Source organism: Thamnophis elegans, chromosome 6, assembly GCF_009769535.1.
Source record: "Thamnophis elegans isolate rThaEle1 chromosome 6, rThaEle1.pri, whole genome shotgun sequence".
Taxonomy (NCBI): Eukaryota; Metazoa; Chordata; class Lepidosauria; order Squamata; family Colubridae; genus Thamnophis; species Thamnophis elegans.
The window spans coordinates 70614035-70626122 of NC_045546.1; the positions used below are offsets into that span (position 1 = coordinate 70614035).

At 41.7% G+C, this 12088-nt stretch overlaps 1 protein-coding gene across 1 annotated transcript in view; it reads right to left on the reverse strand.

Moving 5' to 3' along the window:
- PSD2 (pleckstrin and Sec7 domain containing 2) overlaps positions 1–12088 on the reverse strand; it is an 82571-nt gene that overhangs the window by 19466 nt on the left and 51017 nt on the right. The window contains exons 7-8 of the mRNA XM_032220448.1: positions 3555–3644; positions 1353–1396 (exon numbers count right to left, since the gene is read on the reverse strand). Of these exons, the coding sequence (XP_032076339.1) occupies positions 1353–1396; positions 3555–3644 (134 nt within the window). The remainder of the gene's footprint in view (positions 1–1352; positions 1397–3554; positions 3645–12088) is intronic.

Consider the following 12088-nt stretch of genomic DNA (forward strand, 5'->3'; position numbering starts at 1 on the left):
TTAAATGCAGCACTGCAGGCTACTGCTAGATCAGCAGTTCAGTGGTTCAAATCTCACCGGCTCAGGGTTGACTCAGCCTTCCATCCTTCCGAGGTGGGTAAAATGAGGACCCAGATTGTTGGGGGCAATATGCTGACTCTTTGTAAACCGCTTAGAGAGGGCTGAAAGCCCTATGAAGCGGTATATAAGTCTACTACTGCTACTTTCTTCAGTGCTGTTGTAACTTTGAATAGTCACTAAACTGTTGTAAGTAAAGAACTATTTGTACATATTTTCCCAAACATATGTGAAATAGATTATTTAGTAAAACCAACATAAATTAATTTCAACAGTCATAAGTACCATGAAACAAAGAATAATATTGTTGAGATTTCCAGGACAAAAAAAAAATGATGATTGTCCCACACTAAATGGCTATGTGAGGGAACAAAGCTTTTCTTTTTCCTGCCTTTGTATTAAAATTCAAACTAAAATATTTTGAAATATTTTAGTTATTTTAGCTCTGCTTTGAGGTAATCATTACTAAGCCCTTGAATTTTTTTTTCCTAAATTAACATTTAGTTTAGGTTAGTCTAAAAAGAATGCTGCTAAGATGTAGATGGCATTGAAAACAATACAGTAATCTGTGTTCCATTAAACAAGAACGTCTCTGCACCAAACTTAATTCTTGGTGACTGAATGGATACATCCATGTTGGGCTGAGGGCAATTACAGTGAAGAGATTTCGCCTTGCCTTTTGGGATATCACTTGATTTCCCAATTTAGCCTACAGCCTTAGGATTTCCTTGATGATTCCCAGGTACAACCCTCCTTCATTTTTCTCAGGTCAGCCAACGTTGGCTCTAATTTGTTATGTCTTGCAATAGATTAATTAAACAATTTCAACTCTTGACCATACACCTCAGTTACACAGTTGGTTACAAATACAAAACAATTGCAAACAGCAAATGAAATGATGCTTACAGTAAGTAATACAGTTGCAGTCATTATATTGAACGTAATACTACATTTAAAGTATTTAAAAAAGCAATTAGACTACTCCATTTATATTTTTCTGTTGTATTCTTTGGATTTTGGGAATTATAGATTTTAACAAGTCTGTTTAAATAATGCTTTGCTATCTCTTTCTGTTTATATAATATTAAGGAAAACTGTTCTAAAAATGAGCTCTCAAAACAGTATATATTTACTATTGAGAACAATGATTTTTACAAACTCCTAAAATTGTTTATCATTCATGCCAAGATGTGCATACTGTTTATATCTGGAACAAAATCCATACAGCAATATCTTTGTAGGGGTTACAGTCACCAGACAATAATCTACCATATATATTTAAAACAATTACTTACATTGCCCATTCTAGTTTTTCATTTTTTATGGAGTTATACAGTGTCTGAAACAAGAACATAATATTATCATAATATTTCTGAATATCTATTAATTATTATTACATTTTCTGATGGGAAAATATTTTACAGTTATCTTAATGTATGGTATTACAGATAAAAATTTCCCTCTGCTCAGCATTCTTTGTACAAAAACTAGAGATTTAGCTTCAGCACTGAAGGCATAGGACAGTATCTTTCATTTTCCAGGGACAATAAGCCAGATCAGTTTAGTTTAGAACAAGATATGCAGTAGACATTTGTTCTTGAATACCCTTAAGCTGCATCCTTTGTTTAATGGCCAATCCTATATCGAAAAATAGATTTGAAGAGCTTGTTTATTTATTTTGTAACCATTATCCAGCGTATACAAGCAATGAATAATCAAGACATAATAAATGCTTTGGTTTTCTGCTAGCATTTTTAGAACTAACTTACTGTTTTATCTTCATAGCTCTGGTTTTAAGAAGATTGTAACTGAAATAAAATTATTCAGTAATAATGATCTAATTTAAGTGAGATATTTTTGTGAAGAACCAATTCTATAAAATAGCTAGCTGTTTGATATAAATCTATATTAATCATGTTAACAGTGGCACAGACTACATAACCATTCTGCATTACTTCTTGGATTTTACTTCTTGTAAAACCTGTTGTTGTTTTTTTTACTGTGAAAAGGATAAAGGAGTAAACATCTGTTTGGAAAACCCGTATAGCAATAGCACTTAGACTTATAGACCACTTCACAGTACTTTTCAGCCCTCTCTGAGGGGTTTCTAGTGGTTTCCCCCAACAATCTGGGTCCTCATTTTACTGACCTTGGAAGGATAGAAGGCTGAGTCAATCTTGAGCCAATGAGAATCGAACTACTGGCAGCTGGCAGTCAGCAGAATTAGTACTGCAGAACTGCATCCTAACCACTGTGCCACCATGGCTCTTATACCACTCCATTACATTTTACAGCCCTCTCTGAGCAGTTTATAGAGTCAGCATATTGCCCCCAACAATCTGGATCCTCATTTTAGTGACCTTGGAAAGATGGAAGGCTGAATCAACCCTGAGCCAGTAAGGACTGAACTCCTGGTTATAGGCCATTACATGACAAAGTGCAGATAGACATTAGTATGTAATTGGAGGACATAGATATTTGGCAATTGCATCATATTCTGATACTTTATATTATCTCTATTTTCCTTTCCAAGTTTGTACTACTTCAGAAGGTAATAGAAGATGCATCAGTTTGAATGGGAGCAGTTTCCCACTTACACAAAATAAGTGCTTTAAATAAAAACTTTCTTCTCTCCTTCTCTCCTTCCCTCCTCCTTCCCTGCTTCCTTCCCTCCTTTCTTCTCTCCTCCTCTCCTTCCTTTCCCCCTTCCTTTCCTCCTACCTTTCCCCCTTCCTTCTCTCCTACATTCCCTCCTTCCTTCCCTCCTTTCTTCTCTCCTTCTCTCCTTCCTTCCCTCCTTTCTTCTCTCCTTCTCTCCTTCCTTCCCTCCTTCCTTCCCTCCCTCCTTCCTTCCCCCTTTCTTCTCTTTCTTCTCTCCTTCCTCCCCTCCTTTCCCTTCTCTCCTTCCCCTTCCTCCCCTTTACCCTTCATCAATCTGATGGCCTCTAGATGTCTTGACCTATAATTTCCATAATCTCCAAGCATCATGTCCATTAATTATGTAAACAGAATGATATGGATTATAGTTCAAGGCAAAGGGTGACAAAGACTGATATAGGCAATATCTTAAGAATGAAAATGAGAATTTGCAGGCGAAGCAAGCAAGCAGTGGTAGCTTATCATCCACTACTGTATGTGTAGTGTGAATTCTGATACTTTATGTTATCTCTATTTTCCTTTCCAAGTTTGCCGAGGTGGCGCAGTGGTTAAATGCAGCATTGCAGGCTACTTCAGCTGACTGCAGTTCTGCAGTTCGGCTGTTCAAATCTCACCGGCTCAGGGTTGACTCAACCTTCCATCCTTCCGAGGTGGGTAAAATGAGAACCCGGATTGTCATTGGGGGCAATATGTTGACTGTGTAAACCGCTTAGAGAGGGCTGAAAGCCCTAGGAAGCGGTATATAAGTCTAACTGCTATTGCTATTGCTAATAGGGTCTTGGCTTCAGGCACCTGGCTTTTTATCAACCATAATGACTCATTTTGGGGCACAGCATTACCTTTAACAGATCCTTTGCAAAATCTTTCCCATCATTTAGTCCATCCAGATTTGCTGTAAACTGTTGGCAGGACATCTTTTTCCCAATATTCTATAATGCAGAAGAGCAGATCACTGGACACCTTTTTTTCAAAAAACCATAATGTTTTAAATACTATATGAAATATACGAATATTCAGATAAATGAAGCAAATGTTTCCTATATAGCAGTAGTTCCCAAACTTGGCAACTTTAAGATTTGTGGACTTCAACTCCCAGAATTCTCCAGCCAGCTCTGCTGGCTGGAGAATTCTGGGAGTTGAAGTCCACAAGTCTTAAAGTTGCCAAGTTTGGGAACCACTGCTATATAGCAATATTTATCTAGAGATCAGGTCCAAAGTGCAGCAGAATGAAAAAGAAAGAAAAATGATAGTCATTTTATAAGCAGCCATCTTTTTGCACGTGAACATGAAGTGAACTAAAAGATTCTTGTCTGGATTCCATTTCTGAAAACTTCCCAGAGAAATGAGAAAAAGGATTCCTTACTGTCATCTCACTGGCCTCTTTCATTAAAATCAGTTTAAAAAGCCCTTTTCACCTAGTACTGCATCACGGGACTCCAAAATGCTTAACTGATAAACTATCAAAACCAGAAGCTTACCTGGAGGTAGAGGAGAGGCAATAGTCTAAGCCATTTCAAACAGTTGTAGTCCCTGTTCACATATTGCTGAAATGTTCCTATAACATATCTAGTATATTTCCTTATGCTAGATATGTTAAATATTTTACATTAGGACTTAAAAAATATTCAGATAAGGGAATACCTTTAAACAAATTAATTTAACAAATAGAAAATTACCCGATACAGCTTTCTAATGATTTTGATTATTAAAACATTCGTATGTATGCACAGAAACTGCATTTTTCATTGATACAGAAGTCTGAATTGCATTGATCTGACATAGTGATTCAGTTGAGATATATAACTTGGATCAATTTTCTAAATAATTCAAACAACTGACTGATTAGCTGAATTTTCATACAACCATAATTCATAGATTAGTGCAGAGTATAGATATATCACTGGCATGGCATTTAAGGATACAACATCCCACGCATGTAATCAGAAGCTGAGGGTGTTGCTGGGTGTGACACCGGAACAATCATGGGATCCCTAATCTTAGGAGGCAGTTGCGGCTTGTTAAATCTGAGCAAACGCCAGAGGCAGCCTCCAGTAAACATTGTGGTACATATTGAAATGGGGTGCTATGGGCAAAACTACTAGACCTCACTTAATGATGGTAATTAGGATCAGAATTCCCATCACTCAAATGAGGTGGTTATAAAGTGTGATGACACACGATCTCCATCCCTTAATGATGGCAATCCCAGCAGTCCTGGTTACTATCAATAAGGCAGGATTGCAGGCTCTTAAGTGAGGACTTCATGTGGCTGGGATTTGCCACTTCTTGCTGCTTTCCAACAATGGCAGCTTACTAGGAGGTGGCAAGCAGGTGACTGCTGTGGAGTGCAGCCAGGTGGGAAGGTGTTGCGGTGCAAGTACAGGTTAGGGGGATAGGTGGCATGGTGCAGCGTGACTGTGAGCAAGTGGGAAGGGGTGCTGCGGCATGAATGTGGCTGAGCAGGCAAAAGGCATGTGCTTTGGCTTGGCATGAGCAGGGCCAGGAAGGGGACCATGTGCTACGGAGTACAAGTTCCTATGGGGAGGGATGCTGCAGACAGATACATGCTATGGAATTTCAGATCCCAGGATTTTGTGCTCGATAGCAGGGCTCCACAAGAGAAAAAGGGGCAGTAATTTATAGGAGTGACACAAAACCTTCCCTACTGGCTTTGACTTGGCTTGGAAAGCCAGCAAGGAAGGTTGCAAATGGCTATCGTGTGACTGAGACACTATAACCATTATGAATGCAAAATGATTGCAAAGTGCCCAAATCATGATTATGTGGCCATTGGGGTGCTGCAGCCACTGTTCAGCACTGTGAATGGGTTGGTCTGAATGATTAACCCAAGGACTACATATATTACAGTTTGTGGTGCTTATTCCTTAAGAACCGTGCTGAATAAGTATCTTATGCTGAAATAACTAATGGGGAAAATACAGACTGGAAACAAGGAATGTAGCCCAGAATAATACTTTTTTTTATGGTCATGAGAATATCTCAGGATTTCAGGTATTGCACTTTGTTCCTTCTTTTCTTCATATTGTTTTATCCACGTTATTTACACAGCTATAGCAAAATGTATTTTATCATGCAGATAATAAGGAAAACGTTCAATTGTTGCCTGCCTGCCTGCCTTCTAGGTTTCTGAAGAAATTTACAGACCTGTAAACTCCCAAATTGTTTCACCAGATGGCAGCACTGTTCTACCTTTGTCTGTGCTTGGAAGTGATGCAGGGTGAGTTCATAACTGAATGTCAGACCACCAGAGAATCTGAAGCCTGTAAGGTAGACTGGGAAATTGAAAAACATACAGGACAGCAGTAACGACACACCACTGCTGTGCTGCTGCAATGTCAACTGCATGGATTTGCAGGAGGTAAATTTGACCAGTTGGTGTCTTCACCTTTTTTATTTAAGCTTCATATATAAGGTGATCTCAGTCAGGAATTAACAGTTCCGTGCACAGAACACGCCATTCATGGAATGTCTGTTTTCAGACAATTGATGCATGGAGTGAAATTTGCAAGCTTTGCTTCATCAGAATCCAGAACAGGGCGGGTACTTTGGACAGAATCTGAAAAGCCTGATAGGAAGTTGTGGCATTAGAACCAATATTTGTAAAATTATCTTACCTTGGAGTTCACTGGTTTGTGTGTGAGTGTCCTTTCTCAACTTTTTAAAATAATTTAGGTGCACACACAAGCACTTGTTGCTTTAAGCAGCACATTGCTTTTGCACTTCCATATTGCAGCTTCTTGTGACCAAACAGTGGTGCATTGCCAGATGTGGTCAACATTGGAAGAAGCTGTAAGATGAAAAGAATGCCTGCGCTATTTCAGACAAATAAGTGAGTATGCACAGTGAGTATGTTAAACTTAACAAAAAGACCCACCACTTGGTTACCTCCAAGGTAAGATACCCCTTCCCCTTTTTAGGGCTCTTATAGAAATATATTTATATCCTGTGAAAGAGAAGGAAATACTAATGTAAATTTCACAGGTATGTGGTGAAGGATTGAGTCCTTCACCACATACCTGTAAAGCAGCATATGAAGAGATATACTTTCATTTTTATAGCCTCAACGTCAAGACCGATTCACACTTTCACTTGCATTTCTTCTTCACTCTCAGCTTGATAACAACAGGGTGTGTGTGTTTGGAATGCAAGAGAGAGAATAGTATTCAAGTATCCATCGGCATCATGGGACATTGCTGGCATCCCAAGGAAACACTGAGCAGATGCCCCGGCATTGCAGACCCATAGAAGATGCATAACAAAATGAACATGTGTGATTGGTGCACACTTTGGACTACAAGCCCCGAGCCAGCCGAAGCCAAGAAAACTAGCCGCAAAGCCAAAAGAGAAAACGTGGGCAGCTCGAAAGGTCATGGAGGTGTCTCCCCAATCCAGTGAGGGGGAAGATGACCCAATGGTAAGTGGCCCCATTATCCGCATAATGACCCAGGTAGAGATTTGGTGCCCTCCTCGGGAGTAAGGCACCCTCTCATGGCCTTATTGGTCTCCGGTTGCACTGTGCCTAATTAGCATCCAGACAGCGGAGAAGCTAGGGCTGAGGTGGTTAAGATAGCCCATGGGGTTTTCTCAGTTAGATGGTTCTCTTATAGGATGGCAGCAAACTGCCTAATGTAGTCAGTGAGCCTCAGAGTTGGGATCCATGTAGACACTATTTGTTTTATTGTGGCTTCTGGAATGACTGAGACCATGGTTGAGGAAATGGGACCTGTCAGTAGATTGGGACAGCAATAAATGGTGAATGAGAAAGAAAGCAGCTAGGTGGCAGGAACCAGCAAAGCGCCAAAAGCCAGCCATGAGCCTATAGTTAGGAAAGTGAAAGCAGAGTCAGAGAATACGCTAATGAGAAGCAAGGACTAAAAGCTGCTCATTCTGAATGAAGACCACAACCTAGCAGAGATGTTCAGCGAGAGGGAATCAGACACCCCTACAGACTGTGCTATTAAAATCTTGCCCGGAGCAAAATTGCCCAAGTCGAACATATACTCTATGATGCCGAGGGAGATGAAAGAACTTCAGGGGTTTATAGACAGGAACTTAGCCAGCGGATTTATCCAGCCATTGAAATCAAGGATGGCTGCCCCTGTGCTTTTCAAGGAAAAGGAAGATGGGTCTCTTAGGCTGTATGTGGACCACCATGGGTTGAATTGTATCTGCAAAAATATGGAAAATGTGTATTTTCTCTCCCTCATGAGGGACATGCTGGGCTACCTATCCAAAGGGAAAATTTTCACTAAACTGATCTTAAGATAAATATACTACCGAGTGAGGATTAAGGGGGGGGGATGAGTGGAAGACTGTGTTTAACTGTCCTTTGGGTTGCTACCATTTTTGGGTGATGCCATTTGGGCTAAAAGAGGCACCAGTGATACTCATGCAATTGATAAACAAAGTCCTGCACAAATGCCTGTATAAAGGGGTGCTGGGGTACCTAAATGACATTCTAATTTATACTGAAGCACGTAAGGATAGTGAGGGCAGTACTTGAGAAGCTAAAAAACATTGTGTGCCAAGCTATCCAAGTGTGACTTTCACAAGACCAGCCTAGACTATCTGGGTAGTACATTTCTAAGGATGGGATGGAAATGCATTCGAGGTATGGACAGACCACAAGAACCTGGAGGCATTGAAGACCCCAAGGAAGCTACCCCCTAAGCAGGCCTGGTGTGCTTGGTATTTTAAATGCTTCAATTTCACCCTTCACTATTTACCGGCGGGGGGGGGTGGTATTTTAGCAGATGCCCTCTCTCAGATGCCCCAGTACAGGAGTATCTGAGAGGAAGTAGTTATACCATTCAGGCAGCTTGCAGCACCAGTGCTCGCATGGCAGCAGAGAACAGTCTCCCCACAGCCGGCTGGGGACTTGGCGATGCAACTGCTGAAAGATGACTTTGGGGGCAGGTAAATGGTTCCAGAGACATAAAGATGACCTGATGACAGAGTGGAGGGCTTGGTGTGGAAGAGGAGTAAATTGTATGTCCTAGCCAGCCAGAGAAACTTGGTCCTGCAGAGAAGCCCATAACACAAAACCCACAGGGCATTTGGGGTTTGTGAAGACGCTTCACCTGGTAAAAAGTTTTGATGGCCTATGTGGCTACTTGTCCTGTATGTGCCTTCATGAAATGCTTACCTGGGAAACCTCCAGCCTTGCTACAATCGGTAACCAACCCAGCTAACCCATGGGAGATATCCATGGATGTTATCATGCCGTTGCCTGAGAGTGCTGGGAACACAGTAATTTAAACTGTCATTGACCTGTTCTCGAAGCAAGCACACACTCTGCCATTCAGCTGCCACGCCCCCCCCCCCATGCCAGAAATCACTTTCCTCCATGACTGAAGCTGTGAGCCTCTGCCATTTGGCTGCCACGCTCATGCCAGAAACTACTTTCCCCCTTGCCTGAAGCCATGTGCCATTGCCATTAAGCTGCCATGCCCCATCCCAGAAGCCGCTTTCCCCTGCACCAGAGGTCATGAACCTCTGCCATTTGGCTGCCATGCCAGAAGTTGCCTTTCCCACATGCCTGAAGCTGTGCCCCACCACTGTTTGGCTGCTGCACCTCCCCCATTGCCCCACAGCGCCTGTGATTGCCTATTGGCCATCGCACACTGGCAGGCAGTAGCGTGGTGGTTAATTGTCTGTGTGGCCAAAGGCCCGAGACAAAAGGTATATTGGAGAATGGGCCAGGCTGAATAGTGTGGGGCAGAGGGCTGGAGTCCATTGGCCAGGGTGAATAGCTGGAGGCAGAGGAAATCTGGCTGTAAATGGGCTGAGGCAGGAGATTTGTATTTCCCTTTATTTGTATTTCCCTTTATTTGTATGCCGCCCTTTTCCCTGGGGGGACTCAGGGCGGCTCACAGTTCAAAAAAAGGGGGGGGGAAGGACAAACAATTTCTAACATACAGACAATACATCATTATTAAAAACGCAACAGTCACACAATTCGAGTGGGGTTAGAATCTTAACCCCAGGCCAGCCGGGACAGCCAGATCTTTAGAGCGGCGTGGAAGGACTGGAGGGTGGTGAGGGTCCGAATCTCCACGGGGAGTTCGTTCCAGAGGGTTGGAGCAGCCACCGAGAAGGCTCTCCTCCGGGTAGTTGCCAGTCTTCACTGGCTAGATGATGGAATTCGGAGGAGGCCTAATCTATGCGATCGTATCGGTCTAGTGGAGGTAATTGGCAGTAGGCGGTCTTGGAGGCAAAGAGATTGGAGGCAAAGGAGGAGCGGCCAAGGGTGGGAGCCTGAAGATCCTAAACCTGGATGCAGTTCATGTCAAAATTTTGGTGGGAGTATTTGAAAACAATAGGCTCCTCCCAGGGACTTAGCTCTGCCTATTATCCTAGTACTAATGGAGCTACTGAACATATTAATTCAGTGGGAGCCAGTGGTGAAATCTAGTTTTTTTGCCACTGGTTCTGTGGGCGTGACTTGGTGGATTGGGGGGGGTCATGTGACTGGGTGGCTGTGGCCAACTTTTTTTCACTTTTTAAAGCATTTTTTTCCTGCCGGTTTGGGCGAATAGGCAGCAAAAAAATGCTTTAAAAAGTGGGGGGGAAAAGGTTCCAACTATTGCACAGCTCACAGCTGAGCAGTGCGATCCTCGGAAGCTTTTTTTTTTTTTTTTACTACCGGTTTGCAGAACCAAAGACAATTGTCCCGACTGGTTCAGCCAAACAGGGAGAATTTCACCCCTGATGCTGTTATGTAAATTATCAGCAAACTAATTGGACTGAACTGCCTTTCGCAGAGGTGGCATATCATAACTCAGTGCACAGAAGCACAGGTTTTACCCCTTTCGAGGTGGCTACAGAACTGAGTTCATGCTCATGCCAGAGCTATCATGGGGAACCCCATCCTTAGTGCCATTAGCCAAGTAAATGGCTAGTTTGAAAGCCAAGCGGGATACCGTGTGTGAGGTATTGAATAAGACTAGGGAGAGTCAAAAAAGGCAAGCAAATTGGAAAAGAGTCCCCACCCACCCCCACCCCAGGAGGAATTGGAAAAAGTTAGATCTCAAATATATAGGGCTTTTCCAAATCATCTGGATTTTAAATCCGGTGGCAATGGAGTTGTGATTGCCAAAAAGCCTTAGGTGGGTTTAGCCAGTATTTCATTGCAGTCTTTGAAAACCATTTTGATACTCTGGATTGAGACCAGTCAGAGAACCTCCTCCTCCTCCTCTCCTAATTAGAGATAAAAAAAATACTTGCTTACAGATACCACAAGGGAAAACTACAATATCTAGTGTTGTGGAAAGGCTACCCGTTAGTAAATGCTGAGTGAGTGGCTGCTCCAGATGTTAGGGCAGCTAGGTTAGTTAAGAATAGTTTCACAATAAATACCCTCAATGGCTCCAATAGGAATTGCAGTGGTAGGTGCTTATTAAATAATAATGTATATATGTTTACTATCGTTTCAGGTCTACCCTTCTTCTGGGAAGTCGACATGTCAAGACTGTTTCAGACTTTCACCTACACTACTTCACTCGCAGCCTGACAATAACAGGGAGGGGGGTGGTTGGAATGCAAGGGAAGGAGAATGATATTCAATCATCCATCAGCACTGTGAGACATTGCTGGCATCCCAAGGACACAGCAAGCAGATGCCCCAGTGTTGCAGACTGTTTCCCATAACAAAATGAACATGTGTGATTGGTGGACGTTTTGGACTGTGGGTGGCTCGTAGGAAAAAGTGAAAATTAACTACACTTGCTTTTGTGTGGTAAACCCCAGAGCTGGTTTTGCTTCTTCTGAGTCAATGTGGTTTATTTAGTACAGTTTATGCTTTTGATAAAAATAATGTCCCAAGAGTTTCTTTTCCTGGATTTGCAACTTGGACAGTTGACACACAACTGTAAAAACAATATCAATAATAGTTAAAAGAAGAAAACAATGGGGAACTGTAAACAGTGTTGTATAAAGTCATTCCTACAATCAATTTTGATTTTTACTCCTGGAACTTTACTCACAAACATTAGGATAAAGCTTTTATAAAAATATGAAACATGGTAGATTGTTGGCAGGATTTTGAATTCTTCATTTTTAAAACCTGATTTTAACAGAAATGTTCCTTACAACAAATTGTGAATTTGTTAAGAAATATGATGAAATTTACAGCATTGGCAACATCTTCAATGGGAACACTGATGTTAAAATTCAAGTAGGCTTGAATTTTCAAAGGTTTTTGAAAACTATGTTCACAAGGAACATCTTCTGCACTCCAAAACAAGAGAGATTGGGGCTTGAACTTTAAAAATATATATATATATATATTTTTCGGTATTCAAGAAATCCTATGGTGTCCCTACTCAGTTATCTCCAGAAAAATAACCCTTTC